Source organism: Mastomys coucha, unplaced genomic scaffold (assembly GCF_008632895.1).
Source record: "Mastomys coucha isolate ucsf_1 unplaced genomic scaffold, UCSF_Mcou_1 pScaffold21, whole genome shotgun sequence".
NCBI lineage: Eukaryota > Metazoa > Chordata > Mammalia > Rodentia > Muridae > Mastomys > Mastomys coucha.
Genome location: NW_022196904.1, coordinates 175,272,402 through 175,296,770, shown reverse-complemented (window position 1 = coordinate 175,296,770; position 24,369 = coordinate 175,272,402). Strand labels below are relative to the sequence as shown.

Sequence of the window (24,369 nt, the reverse complement as noted above, 5' to 3'; positions counted from 1 at the left end):
AAGAAGAAGAAGAAGAAGAAGAAGAAGAAGAAGAAGAAGAAGAAGCAGCAGCAGCAGAAGCAGAAGCAGAAGCAGAAGCAGCAGCAGCAGCAACATCAAGAAGAGCCAAGAAGAGCTGTGCCATCAAGAAGAGCTGTGACACTTAAGAACCTAGGAGAGCTGTAATACCTAGGTACCTTAAAGAGCTGTAACACCTGGGTACCTAGGAGAGCTGTAACACCAAAAAGAAAATTTCCTGAGTAAACCGCGAGAGAAGTCTAAGTGTGTTCGTCGTTATTGCTGCCATCCGGGCAGCAAGGCGCTGTACAGTTGAGTCAATGTTTTCTAACTTCTGCCCCTGAGATTCTCTCTTCTATCTCTTGTATTCTGTTGGTGATGCTTGCATCTGTGACTCCTGATTTCTTTCCTAGGTTTTGTATCTCCAGGGTTGTCTCTCTTTCTAATTTCTTTATTGTTTCTATTTCCATTTTTAGATTCTGGATGGTTTTGCTCATTTCCTTCACCTGTTTGAGTGTGTTTTCCTATATTCTTTAAGGAATTTTTGTGTTTCCTCTTGAAGGGCTTCTAGCTGTTTACCTGTGTTCTCCTGTATTTCTTTGAGGGTATTATTTTTGTCTTTTTTAAAGTCCTGTATCATCACCATGAGAAGTGATTTTATATCTGAATCTTGCTTTTCCAATGTGATGGTGTGTCCAGGACTTGCTGTGGTGGGAGTATTGGGTTCTGATGATGCCAAGAAACTTTGGTTTGTGTTGCTTGTATTCTTACACTTGCCCCGCATCATCTGTTTATCTCTAGTGCTACCTACCCTTGCTAAATCTGACTGGAGCCTGTCCTTCCTGTGATCCTGGTTGGGTCAGAACTCATCAGAGTCAAGCTATCTCTGTGATCCTGTGATTCTGGGATCCTGTGACCCTGGGCTTGTTAGAGCACCTGGGAGTGGAGCTTCCTCTGGGTGTTGTGGGACTGGCTGAGGACCTTGCACCCAGGGTCTGCTCAGGGCACCAGCCCAGACAGACAGGAAGAAACCCAAGCCACTGGGCTAGTGGAGTTCCTGTGTGCCTGGTCCCGCTGGTCCCATTACTCCCGGTGTTGGGACAGATTATGTCCTCTTCATCTCTGATCCTGGGCATGTTAGAGCCGAAGTAGAAAAGTTTTATAAGTGAAGTGAAAAGAAAGTAGAGGAGAAAAAAACAAGGAAAAAAGGGCTCTTGACAACTATACCTAGCCTTGTCACTTAGCTTTTTGATGTATAACTGTCATTGAACTATACTTCAATGTCTTAGAATTTATAGTTAATTTAAAATTTTTTAAAATCCGTGTTAATTTAAATGGTGGTGTATTTTTTCATGGGGTGATGTGAACAGTCCATTTACCCCAGAGCATACACCAGTAACAGACAAGTCATGACTTTGTCCTGGTGGTGTTTGGCAAATCTGAATTTCATCAGGATTACTTAGAGGTGCTTCAGGGGCTACACTTCTGAAGAAAATTTCTCCTCTTTCTGTCTCTCTGCAAGAGAGAACCTCTTTTAGGTCCTTGGAGAGGGTAAGGCAGACAGTTAATGGACCTTGCCTTACCTATATCATGGCTTCTGAGAGCTCACAAAGGCAACAGCAATGCCACACTTCAAGGACAGTGTTCTACAACAAATGGAGAAATTTCATAGACCACTTGCAGCTTTTTAAGAGTCTTTAAGGAACTTCCTGTTTGGAAATTGATGTGTTTTGCAAAGGAGAGTTTATAAGCTACTAACTGAAGTCGTTTATAGATCACTCATACAGTGACAGCACAGAGATGGTGAAGATCATTGTGCACACCGTGCAGAGTCAGGACCGTGTTCTTAAGGAGCTGTTTGGTCACCTGAGGTAGAAAAATTGCTTTATTTCCTCCTAAATGCCATATTTATGTTCCTTAAAAATTATAATACTCCTCTTTGGTAAATAATAATTGTCAGTGTCTTACAAAACATGGTGATATGTAAGCCCTGAACATAAGCATTACTTTTTATTTCATTTATATGCATGGGTGTTTTGCCTGCATGTTTGCCCCATGTGTGTGAGGCCAGAAAGGGGCATAAGACCTCCTGGACCTGGAGTTACAGATGGGTGTGACTGGGTGCTGGGAATTGAACCCAGGTCCTCAAGAAGTACAGCCAGTGCTCTTAACCTCTGAGCTCTCTGTCTAGCTCCTACATTCACTGCTTTTGAGATCATCCATTAAATAACGTGCAGGTTGTGCTTTACTTCCTCTGGGTTTGGGCATATGTTATACAGTCTTGAGAGATGTGACAAGTACCTGACACTGACTCAATCTTTCCAGCAAGTTGTTGGGCTGCAAGCAGAAGATTATTGATCTGCTCCCCCAGGTGGAAGTGGCTCTCAGTAACATCAAAGAAGCTGACAATACTGTCATGTTTATGCAGGGAAAAAGGCAGAAAGAAATTTGGCACCTGCTTAAAATTGCCTGTGTAAGTAATTATTAGTGAATGTAATACTGAGTTACTGTTATTTTCTGCCATGGAGGGTTTTTATTGCTTTAAGGTATGTCCTTTGAATATTTATACTTTACATTGGGTCCGCATGTTCCTTATTCAGTATCCAAGTAAATATAGAGTTAGGATGTTTGTATTATTATTCTCCTTTCCAGTCCTGCTGCTGCTGCTGCTGCTGGTGGTCATGGTCATGGTGGTGGTGATATATGTGTGGTTTTATTTGTTTCTTTTGAGACAAAAGACAAAAGCTCTCTCTAGCCTAAACTGAAAGCTAAACTACCTCACATCAATTTTCCTGCCTCCCAGTTGGTATGATTAGAAATGTGAGCCACCATACCCAGCTCAGTCCCCCTTTACAGCTTTCCCTACCCTGGATCACTATGGTTGCCCAACCCAGCTTGTAGTAAATGCATCTGACTTGTTAATAAGTTAACCCTTGTTCAGATGTTCTCTTCCTCCAAACAAAAACTGGATTAGAGGTATTAGATTCATTCAGTTTTAGTCTACGAAGTTAGGTACACTCAGTTTTAGTCAGTGAAGAAAAGGGGCCAGAGATTACGGTATAGTTAGTAGAGGTGAGAATAGTTTTGTTCACAAACAGTCCAGTTTTTAAATAAGTAATAATTGAATTATGAATATTAAGAGTATGGTTTTTTTTTTTAAAAAAATGGTATGAATCAAGAGGTGCTTGCCTGCAATTTATTGTGTGTGTGTATGTGTTTTTTTCCTTCAGACACAGAGTTCTGCCCGCTCTCTTGTAGGATCCAGTCTAGAAGGCACAGTAACCCCTCCAGTCTCAGCATGGCTGCCCCCTACATTAGCAGACCGTGACCATCCTCTGACATGTGTGGTAACTGCTCAAGATGGGTGGGTTTACTTTGTAATAGGCAGTTGTGTTTCAGGGAAAGGGTAGGACAGAGGCAGCAAGCATGGTGGTGAATAGTGCCTTCAGACCAGGGCTCAGTTTTGACTATCTTTTTTTAATAGTGCTGAGTAATTTTTATTTATTTATTTATTTTTTAGTGTTCATATATTTTCAGTTTAAAATGAGAATGTCGTATAGAATTACTGTGAAAATTCACTTGAACAATATATGTAAATGCTTGGGAAATAAATTTCAGTAAGTGTTACAAAGAAGTGTTAGCTCTATCCAAGCCCTAAGCCATTTCTGTTCCCGTGTATCAATTTCCTTTACCCAAATTGTACTCCTTCCCTAACCACTTACCTTTACAAGAAACTGTTTTTTGTGGTTTGTAGTTTTGGTACTCAAATTCTCTTTTAATACAGTAGTGAGGTCTGTTTCTTAAATTAAAATTTTTCAGTGCTTTAAGTCATTTTGCAAATAAGAATTCAGATTTGCAGCCCTGCATTTTGTCTTTAGTTCCTACTCTTCTGCTAAAAGCTGAATGACTGTCCGTCTCTGTTATTTTCTCAGCATAAGGTGTTCCATGGTCAAGAGGCTCTTTGCTAGTTTGTGTACTGTCGCTTTTCTCACAGCTCATGGAGACCTCCACAGCACCAAGCACCTCCTGGGAGTCTGCCTATAATTAGTTTTGCAGACATGCACTCATGTTACATGGCTGCTCAGGAGGTCACGCAGTGACATACTCTGTACTGCTTTAAGAGAGAACAAGCACATGGCAGGAAGGCAAGCTGATACCAGGTATTTCCTTGTTTAAAGAAAGCAAGTTCCAGGGTAGATCTCGGGGTCACTAAATATGTGTCCCAATATGAATACATAAACAAGTATAGTGGCGGTTGTGATTTTATAGACTTCAGAAAATTCACTGTTAGAACTGAAGGAAGTAAAATTTAGTACATCTTAATCCTTTGTTTTCATTATAGGCATTTAGGCGTGGTAGGGATGCTAATCTCAATTATCAGCTCTATAGGTAACTTCCAATTTGAGCTTGTAGTTGTTTCCATTAACATATCTTTATAAGAAAATACATTTCCTAATAAATGAAAGCTGATCTTAATTATAATGTACCTATGGTTTTTAATTACCAAGAATTAGGAAGTTGTTAGCATGAAATTTTCTGAATCAGTACTTAGTTTTAAGCTAACAGTGGCTGTTAGCCATGGCCTACAGTATTATAAAGAAGGGATTGAGGGTGGTGAAGGATGATGGTAGAGGACATATGGAAGAGGAAGCATGAAGTGAGAAGCCAGAAACAAGGCCACCTTCACATACAAAAACCTGGGATACTTGTGGTTCATGGTTTTGTCTGCTGTTGTCATCGGTTGGCTTGCTTGTTTTCATTGCTACTGTATGTGGTTTCAAACCAGTTTTTCTTTTCTGGATCTCTGGAGACCAGACTGCACTTTGAATCTCTCCCCTATGTGTGTGAAGTGAGCATGCTGGTGTTTTACTGTCTGTAAAAGAAAAAGAAAACAATCCAGAAACAAACAAACAAAAATATATTCTATTTGTCTATACCAAGGGACCTTCTCCTAATCAGGTCCTTCGTCAGCAGGCGGGTGGGAGGTTGCTACAGTGCACCCATTTCAAAAGACAGTCTTCCTAGAGTAGACAGGTGCAGTGGCTCACAGGGAGGGGGATGCTGTCTCTGAAGGGAGGGATAAAGAAACTGAAGACAGCAGCAGCCAGCTTTGCTGGGGTGCTTGGGTTGCAGAAAGTGGTCATCCTGACTTAGAAGATCAGAAAGTAGGCAGTACTCAGGGGCTTCTTTGCTGAGCTTGAAATGGTTTTGTTCTTTCATCTATCAGAGAGACGTTAGCACAAATGATAGAAGAAAATCTGAACTGTCTTGGCCATTTAAGTACTATTATTCGTGAAGCAAGTGAGGACCAGAGCAGTAGTATGATGGTAAGTTTTGTGTGAAGATGGGAGTATAGTTGAGTTACGATGGATACAAAAGGTTCATTTTCTGTGTTGGCCATGTCTGGCTTTTGGGTTGTGTGTGTGTGTAGTACATATATTGGGATAAACACACACACACACGTACACACACACGTACATATTTGAATAGAACTCAGAGGAAGGAACATTTGAGAAATATTTTGAACCTCAAATTGCCATCTTTTCATTATGCAGGAATGTTTATCCTGGTTTCTGTTACTGTGATAAATTAGCCTTACAAAAAGCAACTTAGGGGAGAAGGGTTTATTAATTATAGGCTACCATTATGGAGAAGTCAAGGCACGAACTTGAAATAGGTAGATGTAACAGCTACAGTCAGGAGCATAGAGAAATAAACGTCTGCATTCCTGGTAGTGCTCATCTTTTTGCATATTTATATAGTACAGGGCTTAGCCCTTAGCACGGTACTGCCAACTTTTAGGCTCGGTGTTTGCACATCAGTTAATGAAATCAGGCTGTCCTTGGGCATCTCCTCCCAGGTGATTTTAGGTTATCACGGACTCTGCAGAATTAACTATCCTGCATGTAGTAGCATCATGGCATCAGTGAGCATCATAGTAGCGCCTACAGTCAGATGAAACTTTCTTCACAGTGTGAATGCATGTACCCTTTGCTTCAGCAATACATTCTTTCAGTAAGATGATAGCTTTACTCTATCATTCCTGTATTTGATGCATATAAGATTGATTAAGCTAGTAATTAATAAAAATGGTTGTATCATGATTTAGTTGCTTTGAACTATTGATTTGTTAAAACTGGGAGAAGCTACTCTAAAATCTTAACAAATTCACTGCATTTAGATTCGATACAACTTTTTGTGTCTTTCCACTTAAGAATATTCTCCTCAGATTTTTTATAACTTTAAAATATTTTTGAGATTCCCAAAAGATAAAATTAGCTAAATTCCAACTCTAACTTCTGTAGTTTTTAACTTTTTGAATTTTGATTATAAAATGTCCAAACATTAAAAAACAGTTTTAAAAAATGAACTCTACATTTGGATAACTGCTAATTGTGACTTTGCTTGCCCGCTTTTAGAGTCTTGACTGGAGTTGGTTAGCAGAATGACTCACCGTTTTGCTCACTGCCCCGGAGCCTAGGAAGCTGTCCCAGCACTTACCCCAAAGTTGTCATTACTTGCTGAAGCCATTCTTCACATAACAGTCCATGGAGGAGATGGCTGTGATCAGAAACTACGAATGACTTTACAAGCACAGGAGCTTGGTGTTTTGTTTGTTTTAATAATTGTGATCTCCGAACAGATAGGATTTTATAACAAATTAGTGAAATTAATTATTCTTTGTATCACCGCAACTAATTAGGGAGATCACTAGTGACCTGCTTATCTTATAAAATTGGAAAAATACTACTAGTTTAGGTGATGAAAAATTTCAATAATCTTCTAAAGGTCTAAATTTTAGACATAAGGCCCAACATGGTATTAGTATACAGAGATGAAAAGTTCATCCAATGTTCATTTTAAGTAAAGTTTATCTATGGAGTTTCTATGGAAGAGACTGCTCACAAGTAAAATTGCTCTTCCTGAAGACTAAGCCCTGCCTCCTCATGTTGCTCTCAGCAAGTGCTCTTCTTGGCATCACATGGAGTTAGATGAACCTCATCTTTAATCACACATTTAATAGAGTCCTTTTCTTATGTAAGGGACTGGACATATGTGCCTTTGATATCAGCTGACCATAATGAGTTGTATTGTGTGCTATATGTATATGTATTTAAGGTGTACATTTAATAATATCAAAGAGAAGATGCCTGTTAATTTATAATGTATTTGAAGGTTGTATTGTTTTTGCATTTGTAAAAATGGGTCACTTGTTTAAACAATCTTTTATGTCTTGTCATACAAGTTTCAAAAGGTCTGCATTCCTTTATCTGTAATTATAGTCTCAAAATCCAAGAAGTTCTGAAAACAAGGTTTTCATAAGCTTGATAATAAAATTCATTTGCTTCTGGATCTATTCTGATCGGACACTGGATCTACTTATCCCATTTAGTGTGAATATTCATTTATTTTGCTGCATAAATATATGTGTTTGATTATTGGGATGTGCTGCCACAGACTCTTTTGAGGGTTGATGTAGTATGGTGTATGCACTGAATTACCTTTCTAAAATCTTTCTCATTCTGAAACATCTAGACTTAAGGGTTTCAGATAAAAGATTGTGGATCTCTGCCTTATGTTAAATAATTTAGAAGATGTTATTTTGTTTTTAAAAAAATGTGAAATGCTTTTATATTCTAGTTTTTCACTTTGCATATTAAATGATTTTAAAATTATTTTTCATTCTCTCCTCATTTGAGTACCATAGGCTAATATGGTTTGAGAAAATGTGAAAGGTCATGTGATAGGTTAGGAACACAAATAAATTTGTGTGAGCACACATGTGTGTGAAAGCCAGAGGACAAGTGTGGATATAATCTTCAGGAATATTGCCCTACTTTTTGGGAGTCTGTCAGTGGCCTGGAGCTTATAGATTACGGTAGGTTGGATGACTGTGAGTCACAGGGTCTTCTTGTCTTTGCCTGCCCACTTTTGCCACTACAGGTGCCTGCCACCATGCCTGCCATTTTACATGGATTCTTTTTGTTTGTTTGTTTGTTTGTTTGTTTTTTGTTTTGTTTTTTTGTTTTGTTTTCTTTTTTTTTTTTTTTTTTGAGACAGGGTTTCTGTGTAGCCCTGGCTGTCCTGGAACTCACTCTGTAGACCAGGCTGGCCTTGAACTAAGAAGTCCGCCTGCCTCTGCCTCCCAAGTGCTGGGATTAAAGGCATGCACCACACCACCACTATTTTACATGGATTCTGAGGAACCAAACTCAGATCCTCCTGCCTGCAAATCATATACTTTACTCATGGAGCCATTTCCCCAGTCGTATACTTCCTTCTGGAGTTGTACAGACTTATTGGGCAGTGTTAAGGAACTTCCTTACTGTAATGTTTTTACCTAAGAGGGACTAGTACTACTCTCCAAATGTCTAAATGTCTAAATCATTAGGACCTTATCATTTACACTGATTATGTAGCCCTCCCATCCCATCTTATTATGCTGCCATTCTCCTCACATCCGAATCTGAGTTGTCTTTTATCTTTGGGTTTGGTTTTTAGACAAGGTCTCACTATTAACCCAGCCTAGTCCAAACTTGCTATCTCTCTTCAATCTCCACAAAGTTTTAGCTACAGGTATATAGCATACATGGCTGTCAGGTACATGACTACCTTCTGTCTTGTACATCATCGGGTGTCAAGGTTTCTTCACAGATGGTAATTCCATCCCTGTCAGAAAAAATCGAGAATCCCTGTCTCGATTCATTAGCTCTAGAGTCTAGAGGCTCGATATAATAAACATTTATTGGGTACTACTTGATCAGAAGATATTAACCTACATGCAAAGGTCAGAAGAACTTTTGGGTTTATTTCTGTTGTTTTAAAACAAGATCTCACTAGATAGCCTGGAACTCCCTATGTAGACCAGGCTAGCTTCAAACTTTAGTAATACCCCTTCCTCTGCCTCCCAGGAGTGTGCCACCTCACCTGGCTGACTTGAAAGTTAATACTGGCAATTCAGTAGTAGAGTCTTAATGTATAAGTATTTTTTTCCCCAAGAATCATGCACTTTTTAACTATCACAGTCATCGGCATAAGGATTTGCCATATTTGGAGGTCCATTTTGATGGGTCACAAGTGGAGTGATGTTAGGACCTTCTAATCTACATGATTTAGACAGGTGATATGAGGCAGAACATAGTATAAGATCACCCCAAACCTGCTTCTGAAGAATTAGTAGACCGCTCTTATTTTTTTTCAGTAGCAACTTTCAGAATTGAAATCATAAGTTATCAACTGTATACACTTTATTCTATAGGCAACATTACAAGGAGCAAAGAATAAATTTGGAAAGCACAGGTACTAGACTCAAAGCAAGTTTGTGCCCCTCAACTTTCCCATTGAGCCCAGCATGCTACTGGGTGAGAGCTCTACTGCTGATCTCTATCTGCAGCTTCTTTTTCTTTTTTTGTTTTGTTTCTGAGACAGGCTGGCCTGACACTCTTACTCCTCCTGCCTCCACTTCCCAGCTGGGATGTTGTGCTACCACGACCTGCTTTTTTTGGCAGGGGTAGGGGACCAGAGGAGATGAAAATAGCTAAACTGTAATATTACTGGTCCACAACAGACAAGGTGCCATACATTCCTAGGTAATAAAAATCAAATGCATCACACAGGTTAGTACAATATTGAAGGGGTGTAGCTAGATTTGCTCTTACAAAGCCCTGAATTGATTCTCTTGACTGTCGTTTTCTTTGATGTTAGCATCATAACCTTGAGTCTGCTGTTTATCTGTTTCCCAGTTTCCTGTCTGTCTTCACTCTCAGATGCAAAGCCCCTAAAGCACTGCATCCTGGTATTTTCCTGCACAGAAGTTTGGTAATCCTTCCAATCTTGTTACCCTTTTCCAGGTATCCTTGCCCTTAGTGAATTAGAATGCCCTGATTTCCCATGTGCTCCTCTATCTCTAAACCTACCCTTTCTGTTTTGTAATACATGCACATGATGTGGGTTTATCCCCTAAACCTTTTATGATTATTAATTATTGTATGTGTTGGTGTGTGATACGGAGCATGGGCCTTTATGTGTGGAGATCAGAGGACAACTTGTGAAGTCGGTTCTCTGCTTTTCTGTTTGGGATCTAGGGTGAAAATGAAGTCATCAGGACGTCCACAAATGCCTCTAACCACTGAGCCATCTCACCGGGTCCACGTGGTATAGAATACAGTGGTATAGAATACAGTGAAAAAAGGTTAAGAGCATTGGCTGCACTTCCAGAGGACCCTGGTTCGATTCCCAGCACTGATGTGGCAGTTCACAACAGTCTTTAACTCCAGTTCCACGGGATTTGATACCCTCTTGTGACTGCTGAGGGACATGTAGTGACATACATGCAGGCACAACATCCATAAATGAAGTCTCTGTCTTCTTGCCATCCATTTCCTCTATCTGCAGAAAAAACGGATCCCAGACTTCGTAAATCTGGGAATCCTGCTAAGCCTAGTCTGCCATACAACACCTTTCAACCTTGTCGGCATTATGGAAAACCAAGCGTTCACTCTTCGTTTTCGGCCTCCTGACAAGACAGTCCCGACCTCCACATTCATCATATGTCTATCATTCTGAGCCTGTTTCTGGGTGGCTTTCAGAAAGCACGCTGGTGTAGCGTTCTGGCACAAAGTAAATATTCCCCCCAAGTCTGAATGGTTAACACTGCTTGAATAGCTTCCTCTTCTGAACTCAAACCCCTGATTCTGATTCCTTGAGACTGGTCGGTAGTTTCCCTAGTGCAGGGTGTGTACCTGTAGACAGTGCTTGCCAGTTAGACTAGGGACGAACCACAAAAGGATGAAGGAACAATTCGTGCACGGAGGGGCTGGTAATGTCCGTTCGAGTGACCCACCTTAGGTGACTTAAGCCTCATCTGAGGACTTAAAAAAATCGCTACGCCGTGCGCGCGCCTGGGCCAATTTTGTCCCGTCCGCGCACCGTCTGGCGAGTCACGGGCGGGGGCTGCGTGGCGTGCGTCCCCGCGCAGGCGCAGTGCCGGGCAGGTGGGCGGGGCCGGTTGTTGGCAGCGGTTGGCGGGGCCGGGTGGCGGCTGCACGTGCGGGCGGGGGCGATGCGTCACTGACCGGTGAGGCGAGGCACGGGGATCCCGGTTGTCCGAGTGCCTGCGACCAAGGCCGTCCTCAGTCGGAACCTAACGCTTGGGGAGCCGGGGAAGAGGTGTCACGACGTACGCCGATCCGGGGGCACCGGCGCAGGGGGTTGGAGAGGGCAGCGCTAGTTGAGAGCGAGCGAGCGAGCGAGCCAGGGGCAGGAGCGCGGGGCTTCCCGCTTCAGCCCGCGACCGTACGCGGGCTCTTCACTGGGTGGGGACTGGCCTGTCACTCAAGGGACTGGGGTTCCTCTTCTCCCCATGCTCAGGAGGAACAAGGATGAATATGACTCAAGCCCGGCTTCTGGTGGCTGCAGTGGTGGGGTTGGTGGCGATCCTGCTTTACGCCGCCATCCACAAGATCGAGGAAGGACACCTGGCCGTGTACTACAGGTGAGCGCCGTCCCGGACAGCCAGCGATGGTTCTGGAGCGCGGAGAAAGGGTCCCGTGGTCACAGTGCAGTCTGGGAAGTTGCTCTTCTCGGCGTCCGGGGAGCGCTCCCAGCCCCGGGAAGTGGGTTCATCCCAGCTGCTGGGAAGTTAACCTTCGGCGGGGGCACCTTTCCGGTGTCGGGCAGGTTAGTGGCAAGTTGGTTCTGTGCAGAAGTGAAGACACCTTAGGGGGACGGAAGCAGTCACTGCATCCAAGATGACTTCTCACAGCTCGTACAACCGTACCGGTGTTTAGTTTGCCACTGTAGATGTTTTTTGGGATCTCTGGTCTTAAGTCTCCTCAACACTAAGTTTTGGGTTTTTTTGTTTAGTTTTTCCCCTTCTTCTTCATTGAAATCCTCCCATTGTCTGGTTATATCCTCCAAAGTTTTAATAATCATGGCAGTGTGTGTCATATCCCTAAAAGTCAAGAGACAAAAACCACATTTGCAGGCCACCTTTCTCACTTTTTTCCAAGTCAAGGTGGGTAAGAGTGTGGACTCAGTTGCCATCCGCTTGATTGGGCATAGCTATTCTTCGGTAGAAATTACCACCAGCTACTTGTGGCATAGTCTGGTAAGAGGAAGCCAGTTTGTGGAGAACTTGGGATAGTGGTTTATTCTGAAACAAGCAGATTTTTGAGTATTTCCATCATGCCCCCAAGCTGGTAGTTCTACTTTTAGATCCGTCCAGAATCCTAGAAAATACACACTTTGGGTGATATGTCTTAACAGATGGAGTTCTAGCATAAAAAAATGCCAGCCTGGACCTCATTTCCATCCAGTTTGTCATTGTCCTTCTGACAGGAAAACCATGAAGAGAACATACCGAGATACCACTTCAAAAAATGGCCAATGAACCCAAAAAGGTTCATGTTTTTAATTATGATTTTCAAACTTGTTCAGATATTCAGGACAAGGATCTCAATGTTGTGTGAATTTACTATTCGTTGTGTAAAATAGGACTTTTTGTTGTATTTGTCCCAAATTTGTAGGGGATGTTTTCACAGTTCACATGTTTCAGAGTTTGATAAACAAACCCCTCCTCAACTGTTATCTCAACCCCTCTGCTGTCCATCTTTCCATGCTAGGTTTGTTACCTTTATACAGAACCATGGTCCCAAGATTTTACTCATGTGTTGAAAGAACCATTAGCCTCAGAAAGTTTCTTCCTCCTTGAGAGTTGGTTTTTCTCCTTTTTAAAACTTAGCGATTAAATGTATTGTTTTGACTTGTCTCTTGTTATGTGCAATTAAGGTACCTTAATTGAGAGTCATTAGAATTTTTTCCATAAGTATTTATCGGAAAGCTAGAGACCAGAGAGGATCTTTTGAACCCAAGAGCAGTGCTAGAGACCCAGAGGCGTGGTTGGTGGAGCTTATGAAACAGGGTGCAATATTGGCAGTGGACTTTAATGAATTTTCACATTTTTAAATGTGATGGATGTTTTAAGTAGCAGTTGTTGAGTAACTCTGTTGTGAGGGTAGTAGGTTAATAACATGAGTAATAGTGAATGTTTTTTATAGCATTTTAAATTGAAAAGAGATCTTAACAGTTTTGTTAACTGGAACATCTTTTTGCAGGGGCGGAGCTTTACTAACTAGCCCCAGTGGACCAGGCTATCATATCATGTTGCCTTTCATTACGACATTCAGATCTGTGCAGGTGAGTGATTCCTAGTGACTCCAGATAGACAGGTGTGACAGGAGTTACCACTTGTGGGTGGAGTGGATTTCCTTATTGCTTAAGCAAATGTTGGTATTTACTCAGATGTGGAATGAAAGTTCATAGTACAACTGTCATAGCACAAGTAATGATTTCAAACCACCTTGCCGAGACTGACTTCTGCCATCTGGTTAATGGTATTAGCAGGTTTTCTGTTACTGCAGCCAAAACAAAATAAGAATTGAGAACACAATTAGGAATACAAATCAGTGATTACTTGGTTTAGAACTGTTTGGCTTCTATGGAGGCTGGTTCCCAGCATACTGATAACATGGAGGAATTAATTTTTATACACAGCTTTTTGGCCTCACATTTTTGCTTGGTACATGAAACACAAACTTATGAGGAACCTGAATGAGTGTGGTACATTGACAGCGTTTCAGAATGTTTGAAATAAGAATCTTGTTCTTGCAAAAAGTATCTTGGTCATAGGCCATATTTAATAAAGATACTTTGATATAACAAGATTGCAAAATCAGATTGAGCTCTAATTTTGTAAACTCATTGGGATCATAAATCTTTGAATTCAGTTTTATTTAAAATCTGCTGCAGATTTTTCAGGAAATGGGAGAAGTCAGTATTATTAATACTGTCATTTTAGTCTTCAGCTTTCTGCTGAGTGAGAGTAACTATGACTAGTGAGTTCTAGTTTCTTTTCTGTCCCTTTTCAGTGGCTTAGGGAAGGATTGTGCCCATTAAAGTGAAGCATGGTGAACATGGTGTTCTTGCTCTAGTCACAGTGATTTCCAGATTGGCCTCCCATATTTCACTCAGACTTTCAAAGGTTCTTTTTTTAAACCATATCTTATGTATAGCAATACAGTTAACATATTAAATATCACTGTAATAGAATGAATTGATATAGTTTTAAACAAAAGAAAAAAAATGTTTAGGTTATAAAACCTCTTCCCTTAGAACAATTATTTTATATTACTTTTTGTAAATGTTTTAGTGTGACAAATGTATCCAGTAACTAGTACGTTGTATTCATCTATGTCCTGGCTGATGAGGTCTTCTTCATTCACCATGCCCTCCTCCTCCTTGTGCTGTCTGGGTCTGGCTGGCCTGTTTTAGGCTCATCCCAGTTTCTCCCTTTGACCTTAGCACACCAACAGTTCTTGATAGTCCCACGGTTAACAGTGGCATCATCAAACTGAAAGATTAGGCTCTTTCTTAGATCTTGTTCAAAGCCAGGCAAATCTGTCTGCCTTCCTGAAACTCACTGTCAAGTAGTATAGTGCAGCAGTAACATAAACTAATATAGGCAATAACAGTAAATATTTAACCGTATGTACATAGCAAATCTACTGTGTGATCATGAGAAATAAGTGAAATTAATAAAAAGAGTTTAACATAAACTATCATAATTTTCTGTTTAGATTATTAATTAAAAATTAAATGTTAGAGAAGTGTTACAAAATAGGAAGGAAAATTCTCCTTTTTTTTATTTAGATATTTTCTTTATTTACATGTAAATTTATGTTAAAAAAGGTAGCATTCTAGGCAAAAATTACATTAACAAAACCCTTTTAAGGAACTTTTCTTAAGAATAGAGTCATAAATTTATGTTTTGGAATGTGGGAAACATTAGAGGATCCAGTTCTATTTAAACAAATGGTTTAATATAATACTTGAAGGGACTAATATTCATTAATGTGAAATGTCATATATAGGTGTAGAAACAAAGCATTATTTAGATAAATTATATTAAAATCTTCAGGGCTTTTTTTGTTTGTTTGTTTGTTTGTTTTTTGTTTTTTGAGACAGGGTTTCTCTGTATAGCCCTGACTGTCCTGGAACTCACTCTGTAGACCAGGCTGGTCTCAAACTCAAATCCACCTGCCTCTGCCTCCCAGGTGCTGGGATTAAAGGCATGCGCCACTACTGCCCAACAAACCTTCAGTTTTTATAAACTTTACAAAGTAACTGTAGACTCACTGTTTCTCTCTTGTGTTTTTTGAGACAGGGTACACTGTTTAGCCAAGGCTATCCTAGCATTTGTTCTCTAGTACAGGCTAAAGCCAAACTCCTAACACAGTCTCCTTAAGGCTCTGATTACACATGTGTGCCATTGTAATATTTCTCTCATATTTGGGAAAGAATTAGGTGTATAACAGTACATAGGATATTAAATTGAAAAATTATTTTTTAATTCCTAATTTTTTTATTTAAAAGTTGATACAGAATAATGAAAATTGCCTTAGTTTAATGTTGTAAAAGAAATAAAATATACTGAATTCATTTATTAGCCTTCTCCCATCACTTTATCCAGAATTATCTCTAATATTACCATCATGCTAATCTCTCAACCAAAGAATTATATTTTCTTCTTTCTGTGCTGGAATTGTATGATTAACCAGTGATCACCTCCTTCCATTGTTGTGTCTCCCCAAGACTGGTGTCTTCCAGTTTTTGTCACCCTGGACAAGTTGCATATGTCTTTAGCTTCCTAGCTGGTTTTCTCGCCCCTCACTCAGTAAGCTGAACAACACCTGCATTACACGATCAGAGGAATTAGGGAAAGGGACTTTTCCTTTCCAGTGCTAAAAGATCAACCCTAGGACTTAAACCCTGAGCTTTGAGCATTCTAGCCAAGTCTCCACCACTGAAGCTACATCTTTTGTAATTTCTTTCCCCAGATTGGGCCTCACTGTTTCCCAAGTTAGTGTGGCGCTTGCACTCCTCCCACCTCAGCCTCTCACATAGCTGGGATTATAGGTTTGCATGACCACTCCCAGCTCTGACAATATTTTTGAAAGATTCATTTTATGATTGTATATAACATGGATTAAAGAGCGCTTAAACTGCTTAGCAAATATTCAAGGCCCTCAGCCTAATAACACTGTGTTCTTTTCCCAGAATTTACCACTCATCTGAACAGTGCCTTCTGACTTAGGCAAGCCAGTCTTCGTTGGCTGTGTACTTTTGTCTTTGCTATGTGTATTTGAATAGGACATTAATTAAACTTAAGATGTTCCTCTTAAGTTCTTATTCTCCTCTTCTTGATCTGCCTATTAATACTTAATTTCAGAGATCTTGTAAATATTTTAGTTTTTAATTTGTGTATTTGTATGTGCCTACTTGGCTGTATGTGTCCTACATGCTCTAGTGTCTGCAGAGCAGGAGAGGAGTGCTCTGGACGGGCGTTCCAGACAGCTGGGAGCCACCTTATGTGGCCTAGAAACAAACCCCGTTAAGTACTTTTAATTGATGAACTATCTAAGAGAGCTTTTAAGACTAGCATTTTATTCCTTGTAGCTTAATACCTAAGAGCTCAATTTATACTGTTATTTTTGTACCTACTGATATGTCTCTGTAAGAATTTTATTTCCTGTGCTAGATTGTGATGTTTAGATAGCAGGGACCATATTTTGTGTCCTTAACAAGGTGTAATGTGTCCCAGAATACACTGCTAACCTATTTGAAACCTCAGGTTATGAAGAAAGGTGAGATATGGCAAAACACTTAAAACCAGGTTATTGGTTCATTAGAAGGAAGAAGCAGTGCTGGCGTTGGCATCACGTTGACAAAACCTGAGAGTACTAGGTCCTGGAGCAAATGAGTGACTAGCTGTGCTGTTGAGTTCAAGGAGAGCTTTAGTGCTTGTGTGGAAAAATAGTCACTTATCATCATTGTAAACAGTAATAGCCAGGAATCAAAGTTCAGAGCACAGACCTTGGTCATAGTGTCTGCTGAAAGTGGGGTGTGTAGTTTGTGACCTCAGGTCAGTCTAAACAAATAGGGTGCTTAAGAAAGATTTTTCCTGCCTTAGTTATAAGACATGTAATACTCAAGTCTTTCTAGATGTATAGAGAAATGGCTTTTTTTTTTCTAAAGATTTATTTATGTGGACTGGCAAGATGGCTCAGTGGATAAGAGCACTGACTGCTCTTCCGAAGGTCCTGAGTTCGGATTCCAGCAACCACATGGTGGCTCACAACCACCCGTAATGAGATCTGACGCCCTCTTCTGGTGCATCTGAAGACAGCTACAGTGAATTACACCAGAGTGAGCAGGGCCGGAAGAGGTCTTAAATTCAATTCCCAGCAGCCACACAGATGATAGCTCATGGCCATCTGTACAGCTACAGTGTACTCATACACATAAATAATAAAATAAAATCTTTAAAAAAAAAAAAAGATTTATTTATGTGAGTACACTGCCATTGTCTTCAGACACACCAGAAGAGGGCATCAGAACTCATTACAGATGGTTGTGAGTTACATAACATGTGGTTGCTGGGAATTGAACTCAGGACCTCTGGAAGAGCAGTCAGTGCTCTTAACCTCTGAGCCATCTCTCCAGCCCGAGAAGTGGCTAACTTAATAGCTGTTCTTTGGAGGCTAAAATCATGGTGGGACTCTCTTGTACTTACTGGCAGCAGCTCTCCAGAGATTGTTCTCTGAAATCAGCAGTGTGTGTGTGTGTGTGTGTTTTGTTTGCTTTTGAGACAGGGTCTCTCTATGTAGTTTTGGAGCTCACTATGTAGACCAGACTGACCTTGAACTCACAGAGGTCCACCTGTCTCTGCCCTCCAGGGTACTGGGATTAAAGTCATTTGACATGATACCTGGCCAGATCAGCAGGGTTTTTGTTTTTATTTTTGTTTTCTGTTTTTTTGTTTATTGTTGTTATTGTTTTCTTTTGTTTTTAAAGATAAATTTTGATGAGCTATTTTTTTCTTCCTAGACAACACTACAAACGGATGAAGTTAAAAATGTGCCATGTGGAACAAGGTAAGCTTCCCCCTTTGTGATCCTTTGATTACCCTTTACTTTCTACAGTTCTAAGGAAGTTCTTAGAGCTGGAGTCACTTGAGAAACCGCTGTTTGCATTTTGTTTTGTTTTTTTGGACCTATGGCCTGTTGTCCTCAGTACTATAGTGGACCTAAGGCCTGTTTTGTTCTGTTTTGTTTTGTTTTTGAATCAAACAGACTCTTATTATGTGGCCCTGACTAGCCTAAGACTTAGTGTGTAGACTAGGCTGGCGTCAAACTTGAAATAAGTCTACTGCCTCTGCTTACGAAACCCCAAAATTATATGTATAAGTCACCATGCCTGACTAAGACACTACTATATAGACATGACAGTAACAGAAACTCCTGTGCTGTGAGTTATTTTCATGAAGCTGCAAGTGAGAGCATTCCATCTGAGGGTGTTATTGAAATGGAGTTTCAGAGCTAGCAGAGTAATTGTATATTAGCACTATCACACCTGTGTTGCTATTTTAATTGACAGGAAAATGAAGCAGAAAGTATAGGCTCCACATAACCTTTGCCCTCCTCTGATACCTTGATTAGCTTCTCTGAGCTTAATTCTCTTAAGTCAGGGAATAAGACCTATGTTAGAATTATTGTAAGGATTAGAATTTGTGTATATGGCCCAGAACTTGGCTCTGAACTAATGTTCAATAAAATATTAAAACAAAATCATTTTACTTCTTTTCTTTATAATGTTAAGTGACTTCTGAGAGTTTCTGAGCCAGTAAGTAGGTCTTTAATAGAATTATGTTTCTAATGAAGTTCCTAATTACACTTTTGGTCTAAAGGCCTCTAAGAATTGTTGTCCTAAAAAGGTTGAGGCCAAGAAAGGAAACAAGCTGGTATATCACTAAAATATACTTACTGTATTAAATTGTATCAAGTGAGGAATGTGAAGTACAAGGCAGTCTTTTAATTAATTACCTAGCTTAAATGACTTCAGGTATTTCTTTTACAAACTTACAAAGGCACCTTTGACATCTATAGAGGGATAGATGCATTTTAAAAGGGACCAAGCTCTCTTAAGTCTTAAGCTACTATATCAAGTTCTCCCTAAGTTTTAAGTTAGATTATCAAGTTCTCCCTAGGTCTCTCTGTAACTTCCTTGTTGTGCTTTATAATTTTTATTGTGGCTCTGGCTCACATTTTCCATTTTTATTTGTTTGTTTTTAGTGGTGGAGTCATGATCTATATTGACCGAATAGAAGTGGTTAATATGTTGGCTCCTTATGCAGGTAATGTTAACTATCTACTGTATTTCTGTAATTACAGCCAGGGTGTTTACAACTGAGGAAGGAGAATAAGGTACTTTTTAAAGTTTTATTCCCTCAGTGACTACTGATGACTATAAAATAATGATCATGAAAGTATTTTCATTTGCAGGAAATAGAGGTACAAACAGGACACAAGTTCTGGACAGAATTCGTTTTCAGGAACTAGTGAGCTATTCCTCCCTGAATTTACTGTTTCTGAAAGCAAATGTTTCTAGAAAAAGAAAATAGCATTGTATCTCAGTTTGTTGGGGAAGCGTTTCTGTGTAGCCTGAAGATCTATAATTGATCAATTTTCTTGAGTCACACTCATTTGTCATTTTCTAGTTGTGATTTGCCATAACTTAAAGCAGTCTGAAAATTTGTAGTATAAGGAAGCATTTTCTTAGTTAAAGACAAGCACCTCAGAGATAAAGTGGATACGTGTTATTTTAAAAAAAGTTTGGCTGTGGAGGGAGATGGCTCAGTCTGTAAAACATGTATTGTGCAAGCTTGAGGACCAGAATCCAATGCTAAGTGCCCATGAGCTTAATATAGTGGTATGCACTTGTAATCCCAGTGTTAAGGCAGAGTCGGGAAGATCCCTGAGGTGCAGAGGCCAGCCACTCTACCCTAAGTAGTCTAGGGATGACACCTGAGATTGATTAGTGGTCCGTGTGTGTGTGTGTGTGTGTGTGTGTGTGTGTGTGTAGCACATGAACACATAAGAATTTAATTACAAATTTTGAAGATATCTGGTCTTTATCCTTGTTAACAAATTGGCATGCCTAGTAAACCAATGCCTTGTGTTTTGCAAGAGCATTGAAAAAGTGAAGATGGTAGCCTCCTCCTTCAAGGAGTTTTTATTGTACTTGAGAAAACATGATAGAAAGGGGAAAACATATTGAAATATAGGGTCATGTTAAAGTTCATATCACTTGTACAGACACAGATAGGAGAAAGATTTCAGAGCAAAGAGTTGCAAGTATATTATCATCAAGTGGTTTTGAATAATATTTTTTGACAGTTATTTCCTTATGTTTTCTCATCTACAGTCAGCCCTCTATATCTGTGGCTTGTGCATCCACAAGTCCAACCAAGCATGTATCAAACATTGAGGGGAAGAGCTGATTCTATACTGAATGTATGTGGGCTTTCCCCAGACTGCTCAGTATAGTGACTGTTTATATGTAGACAGGAGAATGTACAGTTTATATGCAGACACTACTTAGTTTAATAGAAGAAGCTTAGGCAGTTGTAGACTTTCAGTATCTCCAGAGGATCTTGGAAGCAATGCCCCCACAGAGAGCAACAAGTGACTGACTATGCTTTCTGATCACAAATCACTGGAATAGATATGATTCAAATTGAAAAAGAGAAAAGCTGATGGCTCTCTCCCTAGAGATAGACAGGAGAGTTTTAGATTACTGGCTTATTTGGAAGATGATGAGGCCATATATTTAGCAGTTATTTATCAACAAATGTTCCCTCACCTATGACTTAGAGTCCAGTTGTATCTAATATCCTGTGTAGGAAGGCCAGTAGAGCAAATGTTTGGATATGAAGACAGATGTACAAAGCAGCCTGTTTTATAGTAAGAACACAGGTTCTAACTCAGTCTGCTATGCTACCTTTGGGGATATTTCTGAAAGTTTCTGGTTCTTAGTTTCCTAAGAGAAAATTAAGAGGAGGTGGGTAGGATAAATAACACCAATGTATATAAATTGCCTAATGTAAAGTTGACCCTAGCAAATGTTAACCTCCTTCCCTGCTATCCCAGAGTCTTTTTAAAAATAAGACTTTAAAAACTGCTTAAGAATTTCTAAGTTAGCATATAAAGTCATGGATTTTATTATGTCATTTTCATGCATGTCATTATACTTTCTTTTCACCCCCCATGGCTCTCCTCCTGTGTGCCCTGTCTCCTCCAGCTGGTGCCCTCCTTCTAGATAATTCTCCCTTCTTTCATGTCATGTGTATTTCATTACTCTTACTTTTCTCCCCTTCCTTAGATCTCTCTTTTGCCTTTCATGAGTTTCTTTCTAGTTGTATGATATATATACACACACATGCACAATATTAATCTAGGTTCTAATTATGAGAGAAAAAATTGTAATGTTTTTCTTTCTGAATCTGGCTTATTTCTTTTAACATAATGCTTCTAGTTTCATCCATCATGAAAATGTGATGATTTCATTTTAATTTACAGCTACATAAAATTCCATTGTGCATATCTACTACACTTAAAATATTCACGTACCTGTTGAGGAACACCTAGGCTAGATCCATTTTCTGACTGTGTGAATGGTACAGCAATAAGCATGGATGTTGAAGTAGAGTCCTTCAGAAATATACCTGAGGAGTGGCGTGGCTGAGTTCTGTGATAGTTAAAAATCTCCATACTGATCTCTATAATGTCTTTTTAAGTAAAACCACCTTTTAAAAATTAACCATGCACACGTATATTTTTACATACTTTAAGTTGCATGTGTCTATCTGTGCAGCAGCTTCCTTTCACTCTGGATGTTCTTCAGTTCTGTCTTTATCTCTTGGCTGGAGCTTTGCTTTGCAATTGCTTATGCTTTCCTGCGTCTCAGTTCATCTTCACACTACTGCATGAATACACATCTGACTGACGTCCATCCTTTCCTTGGGGTTGGCCCCTGTCCTTTCCTTAGTATGGAATTTGGGGTCTTCTGTTAATGCTGTAAATACAAGGAAAATGTTAAATTGAGCCCAAGAATGTAAGGTCTGTGAGTTGTGCTTTATGCTTCCACTATTGTATGGATATTTTTCCTCATGAATAATATACCACTGAAAATATCTTCAAATTACTGAATTTGAAGATAGTTGGGTCATTGTTGGGTGAAACAAGCGTGAATTTTACTCTCTTTCAGTGTTTGACATTGTGAGGAACTATACCGCAGACTATGACAAGACTTTAATCTTCAATAAAATCCACCATGAACTGAACCAGTTCTGCAGTGCCCACACACTTCAAGAAGTTTACATAGAATTGTTCGGTAAGTGTTAATTTGTTTTAAATATATAAGTAGACAGTCAACAATTAGAAATCTTATTAACTTAAGTATTGATGTTAGTAAACCTTGGGCCATTTAGCATTTTGTCTGAATTTTTAATAGATCATGTATCTTTTTTTTTAAAGATTTATTTATTTTTTATGTATGTAAGTACACTGTAGCTGTCTTCAGACACACCAGAAGAGGGCATCAGATCACATTACAGATGGTTGTGAGCCACCATGTGGTTGCTGGGAATTGAACTCAGGACTTCTGGAAGAGCAGTCAGTGCCCTTAATGGCTGAGCCATCTCTCCAGCCCTAGACCTAGATCAAGTATCTTTAAAGGCCTTTATTTTTGTCTTGTGATGATTTCTCTTTCTCTCTCCCTCTCTGTCTGTCTTTCCCTCCCCCCTCCCTCTCTCTCTCTCTCTCTCTCCCTCTCTCTCTCTCTCTCTCTCTCTCTCTCTCCCCTATCTTATTATATAGCCCAGACTGACATCAAGCTTACAGGGATCAGCCTGCTTCTACCTCCAGGTGCTGGGATTAAACACATGTACCACCATGCCCCCACTTAAGTGATACTTTCTTATACAGTTTGGTAGGAATTAGAAAGTGACTATTCACACTATATTCTATTTTTATTGATCTTACTAAAGATTATTAGCTAGCTTAGTAAAGATATTTGGGAGTATGCTGGCTAGTTGTATAGTTGGACAACAGCTACAGTCATTTGGGAAAGGGAGCCTCAATAATTAAAATGCCCCCACCAGGCATTTGGCTTGTGGGCAAGCATATGGAGTCTTTTCTTGCTTGATGGTTGATGTGGGAAGGCATAGCTAACTGTGGTCCTGGATGCTGTATAAAAGCAGGGTGAGCAAGCCCTGAGCAGTGTTCCCCTATGGCTTCTGCTTCCATTGCTTACCTGCCTTGATCTCTTTCACGATGGACTGTAACCTGTGAGATGAAATAACCCCTTCCTCCTCAAGTTGCTTTTGGTCATGGCATTTTCTCACAGCAATAGAAACTAAGGCCTAGGTGTTCCTTAAGATCCACTTCCAGGCAATTTGGATTCAGGATTTGTTAGGACACTGGCATGTAGTTGTATTCACAACTAGGATTATTACACACAAAGGATAAGGATAAAAACCAGCAAAAGTTAAAGGTGTAGTATAAATTAAAAAAGAAACTGCATGTGGCTTCTAAGAATCATCTCATTGTGGAGTCATAGGGTGTGCCTACTTCCCTTGGAACAGCGTGTGAGCACATGTGAAATGTTGACTGCTGGGCAAGCTCGTTAGCCACTAAGCCCCTCAAAATTTCAGTGGGAGTTGATCATATAGATACCCTCTGCCAACTACACAACAAACTTCTAGGCTCCCTAAGGAAAGAGTGTTCAGCACAAACTCCTTTGTATAAACAGGCACAGCATGGCACTTTTACCAGCTCTGTCATTGAATGAGAGTCCTCTCCAGATCCAAACTTGCAAGTACAAAAGGCCACAGACCTGGGCATGCTGTGTTACCTATCTTTTGTAAAAGTTTCAGTTGAGATTATGTAAGTTCTGACCAAGGAATCACATTTATTGCCTTTGGTGTTCATTTCTTGATGTAATTTCAGTTTATTTCTCAGAGTGAGGTATAGGAATGGTTAATCAGTTTAAAGTTTACCAGTTGAGGGACTAACAAGATGGCTCAGGGAGTAAAGGTGCTTTGCCATCAGTTCAATCCCCAGACTGCACTCAGAGGAAGGAGAACCAATAACACACAATATAAATAAGGTGTAATTAAACCAGTTGCTTGCTTTTGATGACTGACAACTGCTGCAATGCCTGACTTGTCACATCACTAGTCGCTTTCTTTGGTAATGGTGAAACTACCCTTGAGGTGATTAAAAACTCATCTATTGGGAGATCAAGTAAAGTGATAGCTTCTTGTGCTCTAATTGGTCTGTTCTTCAAAGACTTGCCTCTTTGGTTTGTTTGTATTTTTGATTTTTTGAGACAGGGTTTCTCTGTGTAGCCCTGGCTGTCCTGGAACTCACTCTGTAAACCAGGCTGGCCTTGAACTCAGAGATCCACCTACCT

At 39.9% G+C, this 24,369-nt stretch overlaps 2 protein-coding genes and 1 long non-coding RNA gene across 14 annotated transcripts in view; 2 read left to right on the top strand and 1 right to left on the bottom strand.

Annotated features, from left to right (window-relative positions):
* The window catches only part of Chuk (component of inhibitor of nuclear factor kappa B kinase complex), a 35,320-nt gene extending 27,649 nt beyond the window's left edge, over nucleotides 1–7,671 (top strand). Inside the window, exons 17-22 of one of the 9 annotated variants that reach the window (XR_004123608.1) lie at nucleotides 1,772–1,868; nucleotides 2,323–2,470; nucleotides 3,228–3,361; nucleotides 3,992–4,157; nucleotides 5,225–5,324; nucleotides 6,417–6,434. Coding sequence is in view for 5 of the 9 variants with exons in the window: in XM_031390400.1 (XP_031246260.1) it covers nucleotides 1,772–1,868; nucleotides 2,323–2,470; nucleotides 3,228–3,361; nucleotides 5,225–5,324; nucleotides 6,417–6,446 (509 nt within the window). In the remaining 4 variants the exon portion in view is untranslated. Of the gene's footprint in view, nucleotides 1–1,771; nucleotides 1,869–2,322; nucleotides 2,471–3,227; nucleotides 3,386–3,929; nucleotides 4,158–5,224; nucleotides 5,325–6,416 lie in introns of those variants that run through there. The other 8 variants (XR_004123609.1, XR_004123607.1, XM_031390400.1 and 5 more) reach the window with 8 other exon arrangements.
* Nucleotides 1–23,471, bottom strand: part of LOC116103888 — an 87,962-nt gene extending 64,491 nt beyond the window's left edge. The window contains exons 1-3 of one of the 2 annotated variants that reach the window (XR_004123611.1): nucleotides 23,209–23,323; nucleotides 21,525–21,969; nucleotides 15,622–15,746 (exon numbers count right to left, since the gene is read on the bottom strand). This is a non-coding gene — a long non-coding RNA (uncharacterized LOC116103888). Of the gene's footprint in view, nucleotides 1–13,245; nucleotides 13,413–15,621; nucleotides 15,747–21,524; nucleotides 21,970–23,208 lie in introns of those variants that run through there. The other variant, XR_004123612.1, reaches the window with a different exon arrangement.
* The window catches only part of Erlin1 (ER lipid raft associated 1), a 32,922-nt gene continuing 19,534 nt past the window's right edge, over nucleotides 10,982–24,369 (top strand). The window contains exons 1-6 of one of the 3 annotated variants that reach the window (XM_031390412.1): nucleotides 10,982–11,176; nucleotides 11,368–11,491; nucleotides 13,113–13,194; nucleotides 17,944–17,990; nucleotides 19,188–19,249; nucleotides 22,162–22,287. In XM_031390412.1, coding sequence (XP_031246272.1) covers nucleotides 11,379–11,491; nucleotides 13,113–13,194; nucleotides 17,944–17,990; nucleotides 19,188–19,249; nucleotides 22,162–22,287 — 430 coding nt within the window. In that variant the 5' untranslated portion in view covers nucleotides 10,982–11,176; nucleotides 11,368–11,378. Of the gene's footprint in view, nucleotides 11,177–11,367; nucleotides 11,492–13,112; nucleotides 13,195–17,943; nucleotides 17,991–19,187; nucleotides 19,250–22,161; nucleotides 22,288–23,452; nucleotides 23,841–24,369 lie in introns of those variants that run through there. The other 2 variants (XM_031390413.1, XM_031390414.1) reach the window with 2 other exon arrangements.